The 20,215-nt window shown below is 35.7% G+C and overlaps 1 protein-coding gene across 1 annotated transcript in view; it reads right to left on the reverse strand.

The window, feature by feature from the left end:
- Positions 1-20,215, reverse strand: part of il1rapl1 (interleukin 1 receptor accessory protein like 1) — a 728,031-nt gene that overhangs the window by 316,593 nt on the left and 391,223 nt on the right. Inside the window, exon 3 of the mRNA XM_031896701.1 lies at positions 12,565-12,844. Coding sequence (XP_031752561.1) covers positions 12,565-12,844 — 280 coding nt within the window. The remainder of the gene's footprint in view (positions 1-12,564; positions 12,845-20,215) is intronic.

A 20,215-nucleotide genomic window follows, 5' to 3' on the forward strand; every position in this document is an offset into this window, starting at 1 on the left:
AAGATTTACTTTCTGGTGTCAGTATCTCTTTAAGCAAGTTGAAGAGGCTCCAGATGGCCTTTTTCCTCCCTCTGGATCAAATAGCAGGTAGGTAGGTTTTATATGGACATAAAAGGTGGAACATGATGGAAATGTGTGTTTTTTTCAACCTAACTTTACTACTTAATGTTACCATATCCATTGCAGGGCAGTTGCAGGACTTTAGGGATATGTGCACACTTTGATAATGCAGTTGATGCTCACAATCCGCATATACATGTACAACAATAGGGGTTCAACAATGCTGGTTTTTGTGCAGCATTTTAGAAAATTCAAATTTTTGGGACAACTATTTAAAAAAGTCACAGATTCTGTGACTTTTTCCTGTGCTGGCTTTTTCATTTTAGATTTTTTTTGTAAATATCAGACATTCATGGAAATGAGTTTAGTTATATTTTTCAAAATAAAATGAAATGTTAGTGTTTTAGAAATTCTACACAAAGTAAATTATAGTCGATTACAGCAATGCTGGTAGAAAAGCTCTTTGGTACAGTAATGCCATTGTTCTCATTGAACACTAGAAGGCTCCAAGAAGACCAATTTATAGATTTAATTACATACAGCAGGGAGCATCTGATAAAAATCTAAATAAAAAAAAAATAATTTATTGTTAGATATAAAATGGGCAGTCATTGTTAAAAAAAAACAACCTAAAACTGCCTTTAGAACTATGAGAATCACCAGTGGCTCAAATGAATAAATGTGTGATCGCAACAGGTAATATGTTGAAGGCAAAGGGACAGATTTATGAAACTTCACACTCAGAAATCTTGATGGCCTTTCCACACTTATTAAGAAGTGGCGAATCGTCAGAACTGGTTCAACCGCTTTGTGAAGTCAAAGCCAAGTCTTTTCAATCAGGTGTTAGAGTTCAGTGGCAGCATTGAACTATTAAACATGATTAATTCCTAAGTCCATAAGTCCTATGAAAAATGATTAATAAATCATAGTTGCTTGTTCTTATAAAAGGGCAATAACAATAATAATAATAAAAAAAAGAACAGTCAATGATAAATGTTCCAAAATGTTGACATTAAACACAAGAGTTCTTCTCAGTTATTTGGAAAATTATACATCTTAGGTTATTTTCCTATGTGTGTGCCTTCAGGTATTTGCTGCTATAAAAACAATTATCGGGTAAAATAAGGTGCAGGTTCTATACAGGAACCTTGGGTAAACTCCCATTACCTTTAAAGTTCTATATAATAAAGTTCACTTTAGTTTTACTGTTTTAAAATCCAATTTTAACATTTAAGACCGGCAGTTTCCTTAAACTTTATGTAACCATTTTCTGTTATACAGTCCCCTGGTGGCAAGTCTAAAGTGACTTTCATTTTATAAGGACATAGCAGCAGGTACAACAGACCTTGTCCACAAGGAATGATATTTATGTGCCACTTTAGGTCGATCAAGCAGAGGAACAAGATAACAGCCAAATAACAGTATTTTAAGAGAGCAGCTTATCGGTGAGTATAGTAGAGCAGAAACCACAAAGCTGCATTTTACACAGCTAAAAAACACTGATAAGGAAAGTGAAAAAAACACCTGTAAAGTCAATGTAGAACAGAGCTTGTGCAATCACTGTAATATAGCACAGAATATAGCATACTGTATTCCAATGGACTCTCTGTTTTATAAGAAAATGGAATGTACTAAACTAAGCTACTGAAGTACATATAATTGATTATTAAAAAATACATTTTAAAGTGCAAGAAGAACAGACTTAGCCATGGCTCACAAATTAATACAAAAATGAAATTGTGATTTGTAAAACATAAGATATGTACAGTATGAATACATAATTTCATTTCAACCATCCCTCTGATGTAACATTGATATGACACATCCCTCTGATATAACATTGATATGACACATCCCTCTGATATAACATTGATATGACACATCCCTCTGATATAACATTGATATGACACATCCATCTGATAACATTTTTTAAGATGCAACATAGTGGCAACAGTGTCATATGCAATGGATTGTAGGGAAAAAAGCTCACCATACCTAAATTTTATATATATATGTGTGTGTGTGTGTGTGTGCTGCACACGCAGGGACTTTGAAAAAAATATAAAAAATATTTATTGAAAAAAATCTTTTTCAATAAATATTTTTTCTATTTTTTTTGTAAAGTCCCTGTGTATGCCTTACACCAGGGATGTCTTTGACGTAGTTGGCCAGCTTGAAGTATATTGCAATATATGGACAAACAATCCCTGTTTTGCTTAAAGGGGAGGGCATTTCTTAGTAGCTTAATGCACAGAATGTCTTAATTTCCTATATATATTGATAACAGGTGAGTGCAGAGGATCTCTTGTTTTTGTTGTCTATATGTATTTTGTGGTCACAACCTCACTGCACCCCCTCTAATGCTTTAGAATTTAGTGGTTGAGCACAACTTTCCCAGCAACAAAACCTGGGTGCTAGTACCAAAAACAAATGTACTGGAACAAGGACAGCACTCCTAGGATTTAAAGAATTGTGAGCAAAATGTAAATGTAAAAATAGAAAGGTTTATTACTCAACATTTAGGTCTCACACAGAAACCTTCTTCTGGAGTGAACAACTCATAAACTAAGGGGCACATTTACTAATCCACGAACGTCCAAAAAGCGCCCGAATGCGGTTTTTTCGTAATGATCGGTATTTTGCGATTTTTTCGTAAATTGTCGCGACTTTTTCGTAGCCATTACAACTTGCTCGTAAATTGTCGCAACTTTTTCGTAGCCATTACTACTTGCTCGTAAATTGTAGCGACTTTTTTGTAGCCGTCGTGCCGAGTACGAAAGTTTTGGATTCATTCAAGCTTCAGTATCGTGACTTTCCTTGGGCCAGGTTGGAGCTGCAGAGTGCCATTGAGCCCTATGGGAGACTTTCCTTGGGCCGGGTTGGAGCTGCAGAGAGCCATTGAGCCCTATGGGAGGCTTTCCTTGGGCCGTGTTGGAGCTGCAGAGTGCCATTGAGCCCTATGGGAGACTTTCCTTGGGCCGGGTTGGAGCTGCAGAGTGCCATTGAGCCCTATGGGAGACTTTCCTTGGGCCGGGTTGGAGCTGCAGAGTGCCATTGAGCCCTATGGGAGACTTTCCTTGGGCCGGGTTGGAGCTGCAGAGTGCCATTGAGCCCTATGGGAGACTTTCCTTGGGCCGGGTTGGAGCTGCAGAGTGCCATTGAGCCCTATGGGAGACTTTCCTTGGGCCGGGTTGGAGCTGCAGAGTGCCATTGAGCCCTATGGGAGACTTTCCTTGGGCCGGGCTGGAGCTGCAGAGTGCCATTGAGCCCTATGGGAGACTTTCCTTGGGCCAGGTTGGAGCTGCAGAGTGCCATTGAGCCCTATGGGAGGCTTTCCTTGGGCCGGGTTGGAGCTGCAGGGTGCCATTGAGTCCTATGGGAGGCTTCCAAAATCATGCAAAGTCGCAAAGGTTTGCCCGCCGTTTACGAGCGCTCAATACGAAAAAGTTGCGACAATATACGAGCAAGTCGTAATGGCTACGAAAAAGTCACAACAATTTAAGAGCAAGTCGTAATGGCTACAAAAAAGTTGCGGCAATTTACGAAAAATTGCAAAATGTTTGTTTCCAATCCGATTTTTTCTCATTCGGGATGCGGATTCGTGGATTAGTAAATCAGCCCCTAAGAATCATGAACAGTTTTTGTTGGAGGATGGTATGTATGTATGTATGTCTGTATGTATGTCTGTATGTATGTATACAGTATATTTAATATGCAGCTCTAAAGGGACAATTTACAATAAATCCGCCCAGTCTTCTGTGATAAATCAAGTGCAAGTGTGCTCACTGACGCTAGTAAACCCTGTAATTGCCTGGATCTCCCTGGACATGGTGGTAAGTCCACAATTCCCACAGTTGGTTGTATCCATAGCCACAACAGACTAGTTGATATGCAAATCATAAGCTATAATTAATGCCATTAATAATGTGGCCTGCATTGGTACGCCAAAAGCAATTATTAGAATTTCTTTTGGCACCTTGGTAAGTATAGGTTTGTGTGTGCTGGCTTTACTTGAAAGCATTGAACTCTGGTCTTTTTTCAACCCTATGTAACTATGTAACCTCGTGCACATACAACTCACAGTGGAATTCTGGGAAAAAAACTGCATTGTGAGAAAAAACATTCTGATTTGTGTCCTAAAGTTACGATATGCACATTGCACTGCCATCTTAAATGAGGCTTTGTAAGTAAAATGTGTGTGTGATTGCATATATCAAAAAAAAAAAAAAAAAGCAAAATTCAGAGAACATCCATACCAAGACAGTTCACTGCAATATAAAAAGGCAAAATACATAGCCCAAAGACTTTTAACCCCATTCAAGACATTGATCAAGAGCAAATAGAAAAATACAACCATTTTTATGCTTGTCCATAATTGTCTTGCCAATAGGTTCAGTATTTTGCTTTTTGCTATCTCAATACTGGGGTCATTAGGGAATTACAGTATACATAATTGTTATTCTTGCAGGCTTTAATTAATGTAAATTTCAAAGTGAAATAGAATAAAACACCCCAAAACGTTTAGCGAATGTTGAGTTATGATCTCATTGATATTACCTAGCAATTTCATATATTAGCACTTGCAGAAAATCTTCCCAAACGTTATTCAATAGGTCCCTATGTCACGCTAGTAATCCTGATGACTTGCCTAATGCCTACTTATTTACATTATGTCTCCATCTGTCTAAGGTCCTATTAGTTTTATATTCTTTTTTCCAATTATAATAAGCGATAGCAATTTGCAGGTAGCTACATACTTTACCCAATATAAAATATAACCAACACTACATAATGGAGCACTAATATGCAATCCTTATTTATTAAACACAAAACAGCTCTTTCAGTGTGTATTGTTTCAGAGAAAAAGGGGGCAAATCATTTCATTTGCTTGGCACAAAGCCTTAGTAAGAGCGCATGATGTACATATCGCTTGGTGTTAATTTATTAACCCACAAAAACATGTCATAACCTTTCTCATTAATAAACAATTTTTAAAACTAGCTAAGTGGTTTGAGATGCATTATGTCAAACTTAAAAAGGCCCATGTTACCCATTCCCCTCCAGATCTAATTTGCCGGCATTACATTCCATGCATACCGTATTTATCAGAACAAAAGCTTTCGAACGGCTTGAAAAGGCATCTTGTAATTTCGAGCTCATGAGTAAGGTGTTCATTAAAGCTAGCCGTAATAATAATAGATAATATAATGACTACATTTTATAGCAAACTCTCAGTTATACGACACACATTAAACCTCTGTTGTTGAGGAAAACCTAATGTATCACAGAAATGTTAGAGGAGTTTATGGTATCTCAGAAGCGTTAGAGGATTCGTTTAATTAATTACAGGATTAGACTCATTTATACTGAGGATTTTACACAAGGAAATGCTGTAGATGTGTTTGTAAAAATCAAGAAAGCTGGTTGGCCCATTGAATAGAATGTTTAACCCATTCCAGACCACTGTACATGATTTCTCTGTTTTCCCATCTATACATGGTGCATGATCTGTTTCACCTAGCTGAAAATATTGAAAAACTGCAGGAAAAAGCGGCAAATATTTGCAAACATATTAAAGTCAATGAGCAATTTTTTGCTATGGTGACTTTTTCTGTGTAGAATACAATGGAATCAATGGAATTTTTTTGTGGTGAAAATTCTTGTGGCAATTTTTTTTGGCAGTGTTAAGAAAATATTTGCCTATGGAGAAATGCGTAATTTAATTGCAAATCCATACCTGGTGATTTTTTTTTTCTTATCACTAATAACCTTGCCCATTTAAAAATTCACTCTAAAACCACAATCTAAATATTGCAGTTGCCAGAGGTACTGCTGCCCTGGGGCCAATTGATTGCGGCAATAAGCCTCTCCTGGTAATTTTGAAAGCCAAACCAGAATTTCAGAGAGTCTGGTTCTCTACACTCTGTCGCCCAGTACCAATGCTGATTTTCTGATCACGGGCAGGTGTTGGCATTTAATTTTAACAGTGGCAGTAGGTACTTCGAGAAATGGGGGGCAAGCAGCCAATTGAGAAGCACTATGTTGTTATGGAACCTCTCGACTGCTATGTTAAACCACTGGGTCAACCTAACACTATACAAGAACTATTTTAGAAAAGCTAGCTTTAAAAACTACTTGGGAAATGTTTAGGGTGAGTTTTTAGTAGGCCATAAATTGTATTTCCCTCAGTCCCCAATGTATGTATGTATGTATGTATGTATAACTTTATTTATAAAGCGCTACAATCTTAAAGAATAAAAAACTGCACACAGGGAGGACATGTGTTAAAATAAATACAATAAATAAGTATGAATACACAGGGTGTAAATGCCATATAGTATGAGACACAATAGGAAGAGGTACCTGCCCCGTAGAGCTTACAGTTACCTGAACTCTAGACAAAATGCTGTTAAAACCCCAGTGTCAGTACATACTGTGCCATTTTCCTCCACTTGTTAGAATGATATGCTTTGGATGTTGGAATACCATTTATATAAATAAGCTTCTGGCTAGCACATGGAGCAGCCATGCATGGAACAGCAGATAAGCTATTTGAATACAATGATTTATGGACAGAGGCACACAGGGTTTTGCTCAACACATTTTAAGCAGCCAAAACATGCTGGGCCAACATGTAGTATGTAATTTCAAGCAAAACTGCTTAACAAATGCTGATGCAATCAGTTTAAGGTAATTCTCTTTGAGGCCAATCAAGGACAATTTTGGGTGTTGTGCTACTAAAAACAGTGGCAGGAAAAACACCTATGTGCCATTTTCCTTATAATTTAAGTAGCTTTAAAAAAAAGTGTATTATACTAATCTATAGGATGAAAGGCCTTCCTCATACAATCTAGGCTCTTTCTAACAGTTCCAAGAGTAAATATCCTTTCCCACAACTGCTTTATTGATTTTAATATTCACAATTAAGCAACTCACAACAAGATCAGATAAAATGTATATTTAATAGTATTATGTAATGTTAACTTGTCCTTTAGTTTGTCTGTAATTATTATACTTTGTCATCAATGATATGAGCCTCATCCCTATCTAATTATAATGTAAAACCAACTTTTACGTATATATTTACTTCAAATTTCTAAGAACAAGATAACTGAATGATTGAAGTGATGCTTTTATAAAAAGACATTTGTATTCTTAGTTCAGTGTTCCCTGTAACTTAATTTGCCGCCCTAATCACATTGTGTAGTGTTCTGCACTCCAAGGTATTCCCGTTGCTCCCTTTAGAGAGGTCAGCTAAGAATTGTGATTTGTAGTGCATCTCACACAAAGATCATGGGGCTGTATTATATGATTTATATTGATTAATAGCATGTGTATGATGCACATCCAGCCACAAATCACTGAATTATGTCTATTTTGTCACAAGCTACAATGATTGATCGGCCATTTAACAGTATAAAATGTATATAATTTATAGATCACACATTTCTGTCATCCTTGTAAATAAAGTCACCCTATCTAATTTAGAGCATATTCGTGGTTCTTATAACAGAGTAGCTGGGTTAGAGGAAAAGGAGGGGGCACTTTTCCAATATACTTATCCCCAATCTTATTTTTAACCATGTTTTTCAAAATGACTTGCTTTTACATCAACAGTTAAAAAGAAATGTTATGAATAACTACATAAAAAGTTACCCAAGCTCTCTCACTTATGCTCTCAAATGACTCTCAACAAAAACTATTCCTGTAATAGGAAACCCCTAACAAGGTTAAAAAAATAAAACAATTATATAGCATGTGAAGATAAACTCCCTTGAATATCTCATATTTATAAATTGTGATGGGATGAGTATGAGTTTCTTTTTCGGAGAAAAAACCCCCACTTGTAACCCTATGAATATTAGCAATGTGATGATCTAGTGCAAACGTTTTAGATATGCTAGATAATTATTAGACTAGATAAATATTTAACATTGAATAACAAAAGATTGCCTAATCAGTAATGACATTCTCGTCTTTAATGGACTGTGTAGCACGTTCATTAAAAAAAAAAACCCATATGCACTGGCAAATTAAATCATTGTTCCAAGTCCAGACATGGCAGACAGAGCATACAAAGGGAATTCAAAGTTTTTCCCCTGTCGTAATTTAATGAAATAAGTCATGGCTTGCTAAAGAGTTTCCCATTGACTGCAAAGTCTTTGGAAGGCCATGGGCCTCCTCTGTTCCACAGTGGATATTTGGACAGCAAATCAGTCCGAGAAGGCAATTCAAGAGAGCTATGAAATCGCCTTTATGCTTGCCTGTTACACAAGTATCTTTTATATTATTATAAAAATGAGCTTCTATACAATGGAAAATTACTTCTTTGAAACATCTTTGAAGGAGACCTTGATATCTCAGAAAAGATATTATAAACATATTTGGTTATAGCACGGACAAAAGACAAAGCCCTAGGTACAAGAGACTACTCTGGTTGTACAATCATAACCCTAGGGCTCACCATCCACTTAGGATATGCTACCTCTATTATCACTTCTGCTGCCTGCCATTCAAGTGTATAGCAAAATGTTTATTTAAGCATCTTCTTACACACGCATATTATCACGTGATGTAAACATGTGGATTAGAAGTGGCAGAGAGAAGATCTGTTTGCAATATCTGTCGCTAGGGCCTAGGCCCAATAGCACCTACCTTAGGTTGCAAACAAGATTTGCCCACCTAAGGTTGGCGCTATTGGGCTTATTTGATCTTAACATGTGAATTTTACAATTCTGAAGTGGTATAGACAAGCAGTTTCAGGTTGCAAATCAGGTCACTTTAGCTATTCTCTTCTAATGGGGCAAAAAGAATGTCAAACCATAAAGGATTAGAGGACTGCAGTTTTATCATCGAAAGAAAGAGTAAAACATAATAGTGCAAGCACTACAGGGGGGTCATTTACTAACATGTAGAAGTCAATGACAGATGTCCCTCCCATTTTCTGAAAGATCCTTCTTTTGCCTCAAACCTTTAGAGGTTTTGGATTTTTTATGCTGGTTTTTGAATTAGAAAAATTCAGGTTTTCGGGGCAATAATCCAAAAAGAAATTGCAGTTTCTGTGCAGCTTTCTGAGACTTTTTCAGTTCACATTTTTTTTTTTAAATGTCAGACACCTAGTCCAATTTTTAAAAATAAAATATGAGAAATCTTAGCATTTTAGTGAAGCTGCCCCTAAAGGGTCACAGACCCAGATTTACTGCAGGTATTGTATTTTTCACATTTTTTTTTAGTCTTAAGCGTAAGTTTTGTAAACATAAAAATATATTTTTTTCAACTTTTTTTTTATTTGAATAAACTGAATATATTGCCAAACTCTGTTTGCTTGTTTATTAAAAAGTGAATCTAAAAAACGCAATCAAATTAAAGAGACAACACTGCAGTACAAATAAATAGTGATGAACGAATCTGTCCCGTTTTGCTTTGCCGAAAATCTATAAAAAAAACAGGAAAATTTGTGAAACATTGAAAAATCCGCAAAACACGTTTGTCGCGCGAATCCTTTGTCACGCGTGTCTTTTTTTGACGTCACTGCTTATTTTTTATGTAAACCGCACCTATTTTCACTCGCACATTTTTAGGGAAGTTTCGCAAAACATTTGGCGAAATTCCCTGCAAATACATACCTGAAAAAATTTGCTTATCACAACAAATGAGAATAAAATGAAATTGGTTCAATTGGCCTGGTTAAAAATGTTAGCTTTGTGTGTGTTATTGGGCCTTTAACACATAGAACTGACTCTAGAGTTTAATTTAGGTAGCTTAATGAAACATTTTATTTAAAAAGATGTATCCTTCTCCTTTCTGTTTTTTTACGACTGTGACTGAATGGACAAAACCTTGATTAATTCAACAAGATTGTATTTAAGTACTAATGACATAAGTGAAGTGTGCCCTTGAGACATAGATGGGTTAATGGCCACTGAACCTTGCAAATAGTAAGAAAATGGAGAAGCATTTATTAAGAGAAGCATTTATTAATTCATAAATTTTAGTTTCATTATCCACTGAAATACAGTTGCTTCAGTTTATATCACATTATACCGTGTCAAAAGGTAAAATGCTTTTGAACCCATCTCTATTAAGGGTAATCCATACTAAATAGCTATAAACACAGAAGTATCATACAAAGGAAGAAGATTGCAGAAAATATTAAATGGCTTAATAGAACCTACAACTCCCACCAATTTACACACACCCTCATAGCTCACATAGCCAGAATCTAAAAAGGAATATTGATTAAAACCATCAGATGTCTGAGCATCAATAAAGTAGGAATTCCAAAACTACATTAGCAGAAAGCAGAAATAGACACTCATTTCCCATATACAGTAAAATTAATGGATCAAAACTCATATGCAGCCTAGTGAGTTCATTTTTCCTATGGGTACAGGCAACCCTAACCAACCAGCTGCAGGTTTTTGTATATCAATCAAGCTGTTTGCAGAGCTGGAATGTTAAACTCTTAGGGGCACATTTATCAACATTCAAAATTAAAGGGATTCTGTCAAGGGTTTTACTTGTAAATTACACTGTTAACATATCAAATAATTCGGTCTACCATTTAAAATTTTATTCTTGAACCAACAAATGTTGTTTTTTTAGCTGTAATATTGGTGTGTAGGCCAAATTGAAGATATAAATGGGGCACCAACACAACACAAAAAAATGAGTGCATGCGGGTGTGCTAGTGTGTCACCAAGCCGTACCCCTTACTTTTAACTGTTTGATATATTTTAATGGTTAATTAAAGGTTAAGTTTTAACTTAGTCTTAGTCTACGAACTAATACAGCTTTGGTTTGATCTTCTTTCTTTCTTCCTTAATATTGGTGTGTAGGCGCCATCTCAGTGCATTGTGCCCAAGTCTGAGCTTTCAGAAGGAGCCAGCGCTACACATTAGAACTGCTTGCAGATAACCTATTGTTTCTCCTACTACCATATGCATGGAGGAGTCCCAAGCCGGACTTGGATTTCTTACTATTGAGTGCTATTCTCATATCTACTGGGAGCTGCTATCTTGCTACCTTCCCATTGTTCTGCTGATCGGCTGCTGGGAAGGAGATAATATCACTCCAACTTGCAGCTCAGCAGTAAAGTGTGACTGAAGTTTATCAGTTCTGACACATGGCTGTGGCACCCTGGGAGAAGAAGATCATGGCTAGTCTCATGTGAAATTTAAAATTAAAGCTGATTTCTGTGACAGAAGCTCTATTAACAGATTTGTTTAAAACAAATTGTGCGCTAAAATTTGAATTAGAGTTTCTATTTCCAAAACTCAAATGTTCAAAATGTATTAGGCACAAAAATATTGCATACAATGGCTTTACCATTTGAGTTTTTCCAAATGGAAAATGATAGTTGCAATTTTGCTGCATTTGATTTTTTTTAAGTACACATTCAAGTTTGGTTAGTTTTTAAAAGGTTTTTACAACTTACGAACATAATTTTTCATAACTAAAGCTGTCCGCTTAATCTATTATTGCATTTTTAATACCCGTTACTGTACCTTTAATATTTGTATATTATTTGTATCTTTAATACGCAAACAGAAATCCTCAACAAACTTTTATCTCAAATTCAAAAAATGGGGCACTAAGAATAAAGTTAATAATAAACTCTTGAAGGCAAACAAATCAGCTGCCCCTATTCCTTATTATATATATAGTACCCAACATGACAGAAGATTTACATGGATCCCATATAGTAGGCTGAAATTGTGTGAATTCAAATCACAGTGAATACAGAGGAATACCTTCACTGTGAATGACTAAAGCATTGCATGATCTCCTTAACTACTTGTAATTTGAACATTTGGACAGTAAGCTAATACCAGTTCATCAATCATCCTTTTCTGATAAACAACTAGCAACTAGTGATGAGCGAATGTGTCCTGTTTCACCGGAAAATTTGCAAAACAGCGAAAAATCTGGAAATGCATTTGTCGCATGACTTTTTTTGTCGCTGTATCTTTTTTTGTCATGCACTCCATTTTTTGCCATGACCCTGCCTAATTTGACGTGACCATGCCCAATTTGACCCTATGCGACTTTTTTTGCCGTGCGCCGAGTTTCCGCTGAAATTTTCTCGAAACAATTCGCCAATGGCAAAACGTGGAAATTCACTGCGAATCCATGCCTGGTGAAAAAATTCGCTCATCACTACTAGCAACATTCAGGGTTAATAATATAAAGATTTCAACAAAAGTTCAGTACAAACATAGCAATACCCCAAGAGAAAAAACTAAATACAATTTATTAACAGTAAATGCAAGGCATTCTATACAGAAAAATACAGTCAATATATAGAATATAGTGCCTGGGGGAAATCTATAATCCATTATAAATCTGGTGTCCAGTATATATACATTTGTATTTTCTAAAATATATTTTGTTTATGTAATAAGCAGCTTATTATATTTAAGAAAACTAACATGTCAATTATTTCTTGTAAATTCATGCTACTTCTATTTCCCACTTCAATATGACATGGATTATAGTTCTTACCTTATTACGCACGCATAATGCCCACTATCTTCAGTCACTGTTGGTCTAAACCAAATAGCATCTTCTTCTTTACTCATTCTTACTCCATCAAAAGCAATTGGCTCTTCAAAATCTCCAGGTCCTGTACTTTTATACCACATCAAGCTAAGTCCAGCACTTTGTGCAACAGTGTAGTTTGCTCTGATGTAGCCGTAAAATAGTGCACATTTAATTCGCACGGGTTCCCCCACCATGACTTGATATTTTTTATAATCCACAGACCAGTCTGTACATCCATCAGCTGCAATACAAAAAATATAGCTTTAAAATCCAGGAATTAACCTAAAAAAATGATGCATACAACATTGTTCTTTTTAGATACTTTCTTTAAAGGTAAATTTCATGCAAAAAAATTGTCTTTATGAAATGAAAGTGAATAATGTTGCCCATAAATCTCTTACATCTGGGAATCCCAGCTATGTATTCTTATGCAAGTGATGCTGGCAGTAGATACATTAATATAATTTATTAGTTTACATATTAGTAATGTGCAGAATATAATTCCCAAATAGTTTTAATCACTTTAGAAAACATTTGTACCTGCCCTGATTGAGTTTGGTTTAATGAATGACTGTAGGTAATCATTAGCAATGAGGGACATTTTTTACATTTACTGCCCTGCTGGAAAAGCCCAAGAGTCAACAGAACATAGATACAAGTGATAGGTCTACTGCCCTAAGGTTTAAACTTCAAATATATATAATAGGTTATTAAAACCCCAACCATCACTTTCTATTAGCCAATGGCTTGTTTTTTTCTGTCTCCATCCAGTTCCAATAAAAGAACTATTTTAACATATATTAATGTATTAAAGGATGGATAAACAAACAAACAAACAAACATATTTAAAATTATGTTGAAAGTGGTTCTGTAATAACAGGTCTGTATTTACCCATATTTTTTGTTAACTAATATCAAGCAGGATAAATAATATTGGGTCATAATTTACCACACTGGTTTAGGAAAGAGCATTATAACAACAAAAGCAAAGATGGCTCTGGAGACCACATATGCTCTAAAGAATGCAATTAGGTTTGACAATGTTAATTGTGTACATAAGGTATGTGAACAGTACTGATCATCAAGTAGAATAGATGTTAATCAAGGACTTTTTGTTTTATATCATACTTAGGAACTAGAGAAACTTAAGTAATATCTCTTTACAGTTGCACATGGACAATGGACAAGTGTGTCAGTCAGTTATAGAATGAACATAGCTAAAATTTCTAGGGTCATTAGTTGACCTTTAATTTTTTCTTATGGTTGCAATCATGCATTTTGATATATTACAGATATCACCTATAATAGAATAGTTTATGGCTGATAAAAGGGTTGGGTTTCCCTTTGTCCTGACTGATGGAACAACTATGGCAGTTCCACCCCTATGTATATATTTTTTAATATTCAATTAGCCCAGTCAATTGACCCTGAAAACAAGTTCCTCTAAAGCAGGAGTCCCCAACCTTTCTTACTCGTGAGCTAAAGTCAAATGTAAAAAGACTTGGAGAGCAACAAAAGCACCATAAAAGTTCATGGAGGAGCCAAATAAGGGCTAAGATTGGCTATTAGGGGCCTCTATGCACACTATCAGCTTACAGGGGCTTTATTTGGTAGGAAATCTTGTTTTTATTCAACCAAAACTTGCCACCAAGTCAGGAATTTAAAAATAACTCCCTGGTTTGGGGGCACTGAGAGCAACATCCAAGGGGTTGGGGAGCAACATGTTGCCCCTGAGCCACTGGTTGGGGCTCAATGCTCTAAAGCAATTTGTTTTTGGTTGAGAACACAAACAGAGTAGATGTCATCTGCTTGTATTTAATTTTAATTTATAGCCTTATGTTTTCACTTCAAATGTGCTATTTATGATATTCCTTAGTTCTTTGAACCTATGATATGATCATACTTAACATACCATAATACTTTTTATTCTGTAGCAGATTCATGGGAAAATAGGGTGCTTGCCAGGTAAAACTATTTTAAATTAATTTTTTTTAAATGAAACAATAATTATCTGGGTGTTATTTTAACCCTTAGATGCAGGAAATCAAAACAATTAAAGAGAGATAATGTTCAATATACTGTATATTGTCCCTATCCCTTGCCCTTACTTGCTGTATATCAGTATAATCAACTCACCCCTTTAGATTAGAGGAACGGAGCTTCCATTTGAAGCAGCGTAGGGGGTTTTTTACGGTGAGGGCAGTGAGGTTATGGAATGCCCTTCCTAGTGATGTGGTAATGGCAGATTCTGTTAATGCCTTTAAGAGGGGCCTGGATGAGTTCTTGAACAAGCAGAATATCCAAGGCTATTGTGATACTAATATCTACAGTTAGTATTACTGGTTGTATATATATAGTTTATGTATGTGAGTGTATAGATTGGTAGGCGTGGGTTGTGTGTGCTGGGTTTACTTGGAAGGGTTGAACTTGATGGATGGTCTTTTTTCAACCCTATGTAACTATGTAACTATGTTAGAGATAAGGAGGAGACACAAGGGAAATATGAATAAATGCCTTCTCCTTTCCCTAATTTATAGTAATAGTAATTGTAAAAATCAAATTGTAAATTACAAATGTTTTAATGCTCCTGTTTGTATTACAAACAAAACAATAAGCACAATAAAGCTCATTTACCAACACTGGGCAAATATGTTCCTGGACAGTAACCCGTAGCAACCAATCACTGATTAGCATTTTTCAGCCAGCAGCAGTCAGAACAATGAAAGCAAAAATGTGATTGTTTGCCATGGGTTACTGCCCAGCTACAAACGAGCCCACATGCCTTTTAATCTCAAGCTCTATTTAGTTGACCTTGTTCACCATCTAGTGCCCTTTATTGGTCTAGTACCCTTATAATAATGAAAACGGACATCAGATTAGTTGAAGTAGGCTGCAACTGTTTCTATATAAAGTTACAATCGAACAATGTCATGCATATAGGCATCCCTATATAGCAGCAAAGCACCTACTAGTCTGCATTAAAATGGAGGGTTGCAAGACTTGTGTGAAGCTTAAGTTGGTGTATTGAGTTATACCAAACTGGGTCCCATTCTATTTCATTAACAGCAAACAATGTAATGTGAGATATTTGTTATTTTCAGTGCAAACAAACCCTGAAAACCTTAAAAAAAACTTCATATGGATTATTCCACTTGGCTCAAACACTCTAACGCTGATAAGATTCTGCAGGGTTGATTTGCAGCTCATATAAGATATCATGATAAACAAATCTTATAAAATATAACTTGTGTCACATAAAGTTCTTTTTAGCCACCTACATATTTTTGCACTTGGTTTTCTTTTTGGAGAATCAGAGTTGGCTTGGAAACCATTACTCACTGAAAGCAATTTACTCATATAAAAGGTTTAGTGTTATGTACTGTACATTACTAGGTTACTGCTCCTCTGCAATTTCCCTCTGTCTATTTTTTATTCTGCTGTTATCCAATGTAATTTAGTTTATACACTTTAAGCTGACTTTTGCTCTTTATTGATTTCCATTTCACTTCTAGACATTGGTTGCATTAGGGTATATCACACATTTCTCTGCATAATAAAGCTATGTAAAGTAAAAAGAGAGCAATATGTCTTTTTTTACTTTCAAATGAGCTTTGCAGATGTCTTCACATGAAATGAATCAGCTGCACACATTATTATAAAATTGAATTTGTTTTTTCGTTATTTAATATTTGGATTAAAATAAAATTAAAAAATTTAAAATAAAAATTTTGATAAAGCATTTAAATTAAAGTATTTAAACACATAACACGAAAATATCAATAAAGAAAAATATGTTCCCCTATATGTAATAAAAGGCACTGTGTTTGCAAAGGAGCAGTAAGCAACCAATAAGATGTTTGCTTTTAAACAGGTGACCAGTAAATTCTATGTATGTATGTATATCTTTATTTATAAAGCGCTACTTATGTACGCAGCGCTGTACAGTAGAATACATTAATACAAATAGGGTGTTAATAAGATAATAGATAAATACAAAGTATAATAATAAATACAGATAAATACAGCAGCAATAAGTTAAGAGTTGAGGACACAAGAGGAAGGAGGTCCCTGCCCCGTAGAGCTTACAATCTATATGGGAGGGTAGCTGACAGACACAAATAGGCAAATATAAGTGCTGTAGGTCACAGTGGGTGACACTACAATATAAGTGCCAGTTCCCAGATTAGGTGCTGGGCGAGTGCTCCAAAAGATAGTCTTTAACCTTAGTTTTAAAAAGACTGGGGGAGGATTCTCTCCGGAGGAAATCAGGGAGGGCATTCTATGTGCTGATTGGTTGCTATGGGTTACTGCTTCTGGGCAAACATAGTGCCCCTATTACTTAACCCTGTATGCGTGGAATATAAAGCACCTAAATCTGCTCCATCTGTATGTATTTGCAAAAGACTGAAGGAGCTACTATCTTCGATAGCTGAGAAAGACCCCCAAAGCAGAACCTATGTGGTAGGGAGTTGCCCCATTTGGCCCAGGATAAGTGTGCCCTGTTCCATTCTTTCATTTAAGTAAGGACGGGGAATGTATGGCCAGGGTGGATGTGCTGGGGAACCTGGAGCTAAAGGCCCCATTATTAAGCTTTGAATCATAATGTAGGTGATCAACAACCTTAATGAGGTAGTGGAGAAGGGACCTTGTGAAGGGAAGCAGTTCCTGTAATAACACATGTATATATGTGTGCCTGTATTCCATTAATGCAGGTCCTGGCACTTAAGGAATCTATAATGAACATTTCAATAAATATCAATTCTACAGTACATCGGGGGGCTCCATTCATTGAAAGACGCCCCAGGCTTACTTGAATTATCCTGGTTGAGAGACAGATAAATGTGTGTGTATGGTTACAGGTGGGTAGGGGTAAAACATCAGTAACAGTTTTTATAATATATACCAAGCATTAAAAATATAAGACATGATAATTGAAATTAGCATTACAATAAGCTCAGACTTTTTTACATTTTAGTGTAAAAAAATCATCAAATAATTAGTCTAAAGTTGATTATGGGGCGATGGTATACATGCAATTTTTTCAACAAATCTCACAATTATTGCATTTGTTTTGTTACGTATAGATGCAGCCAATTATTATTTCTGACACTCCAGTGAAATAGACATGCTACAAACAGCATGCTGTAATACTGAATGACAGGCAGCTGTAGATGGGGAAACACATGAATCCCTGAGATGGTTGATGTCTTAAGACAACCTATTAAATTATTTTGCCACTAAAAATAATAAAAAATAAACTCAAGTACTGAAGCCTCAAGGCACCTCAAGTCGTCTTGTACTATCTGAGTCACAATTTATTATAATCATATTCCAAAAATAAGAACCCCCCTTATTTTTAAATTAGCCAGGCAATCTCTACAACAAATAGAGAACACATTTGGCTCACAAAACCAAGTCTATTTTCTTTGAACATTTACTTTGATAAGGACATGGCTTGTAAGCCAAGCCTCATGTTATGTTCACTGCACAGGTATAGCCTACTATATCTATATTCAAAATTAGCCTTATGCTTCCATTTTCCAACTACCAAAGTACAGGTATGGGACATGTTATCCAGAATGCACAGGACCTGAGGTTTTCCGGATAAGGGATCTTTACGTAATTTTGATCTCCATACCTTAAGTCTGCTAAAAATCATTTAAATATTGAATAAACCCAATAGGATTATTTTGCCTCCAATAAGAATTAATTGTATCTTAGTCGAGATTAAGTACAAGGTACTGTTTTATTATTACAGAGAAAAAGAAAATCATTTTCAAAAATTAGAATTATTTGCTTATAATGGAGTCTATGGCAGATGGCCTTTCCGTAATTGGGAACTTTCTGGATAATGCGTTTTCGGATAACGGATCCCATACCTGTACTACTAAAAATGTGTGAGCTTGAGATGTATTGCTCAAAGCAAGTTCAAATGTTAAAAGACCAAAAACACATTGAAAAAATCTGGTGGAGGTTTTAAAATCACCATAGTTACATAGTTACATAGTTACATAGGGTTGAAAAAAGACCAGTGTCCATCAAGTTCAACCCATCCAAGTAAACCCAGCACACCTAACCCACACCTACCAATCTATACACTCACATACATAAACTATAAATACAACCACTAGTACTAACTGTAGATATTAGTATCACAATAGCCTTGGATATTCTGATTGATCAAGAACTCATCCAGGCCCCTCTTAAAGGCATTAACAGAATCTGCCATTACCACATCACTAGGAAGGGCATTCCACAACCTCACTGCCCTCACCGTGAAAAACCACCTACGCTGCTTCAAATGGAAGCTCCTTTCCTCTAATCTAAAGGGGTGACCTCTGGTGCGTTGATTGTTTTTATGGGAAAAAAGAACATCCCCCAACTGCCTATAATCCCCTCTAATGTACTTGTACAGAGTAATCATGTCCCCTCTCAAGCGCCTCTTTTCCAGAGAAAACAACCCCAACCTCGACAGTCTCACCTCATAGTTTAAATCTTCCATCCCCTTTAACCATAGATTTGATAAGAAACAAAACTATTTAAAAAAAAAACCAGAATAAAATATTAATAAAAATCAACAAAATAAAAGGAAAGTTAGTATCTAACATGTAGAAGTAAAAACACCTTGATCACCTTTTTTCTTTCTTAATTTGTATTCCTTGCAGTTCAAATGGTTTCTGCATTGCATACATTTGTATTGCAGGTTTCAAGTGCATAGGCAGTGTTAATACAAATAATGAGGCCATAGAGTTGTTTTTACTTTACAAATCTATACATGCCTTTTTTGGTCTTGGATCATTAGGTCGAGCTATTGGTTTTTTGTTTTGCAAATATTTTCAAATGCAGAAATTGGTCTGGAAGAATACAGGATCACTACGCAATGCAGTTTAGATGTCAGCATGAATCCTACATACCAGTAGAACTGCTGTCATGTAAAATTAATAAGATTACATTCTGATTTTATTTTCTTTTTCTCTTTTTACACTCACTGGTTCAAAGATGTGAAATATGTTGGTAAGAATACATCACAGTATGATGGCATCCAAGTATAAAAAATGAATTCAAATTATTGCCATGTTCTGAAGGGATACACATATTATTTCTATGGCTTTGTGAGACACAAAAAATCTTACATGGCTGATACATTTTGTAATTTTGTAAATATAGCAGGTTTTTTTTACATTGCATAATTACACAGATCAAGCATCAGTTATGATGTGATAGAACATTATTACAGAGTTTTTGGATTCCTTGTAGTTGGTGGGGAGGCAATCAGGTTTAGATATGATGATGTTGGTTCCAATATTGATGGGGATGGGGCATTTAAAAGTTCCACTTCCTACAAAGGGCTAGCTTTGAATCCATGATTTCTAACTAATGAGAAAATATGATATAGCTGCTGCAAATATACTTTTTCATTGCAAAAAAAAGTCCTTTCCTACCCACTAAAATCCTAGAGGCTTTTGTGTAAGGGATTTAGATGTCAAGAAAATCCACAAAGGAATAATAGCAAAGCACCCTGCCCATTATAACAGAAATGGGACTCCAGATAGGCAGCGATGCATATGGGGAAGAAGCCAGTGACAGGGCTAGGATATATACGGGGTGACAT

This window comes from Xenopus tropicalis, chromosome 2 (assembly GCF_000004195.4).
Source record: "Xenopus tropicalis strain Nigerian chromosome 2, UCB_Xtro_10.0, whole genome shotgun sequence".
In the NCBI taxonomy this organism is placed as follows: domain Eukaryota; kingdom Metazoa; phylum Chordata; class Amphibia; order Anura; family Pipidae; genus Xenopus; species Xenopus tropicalis.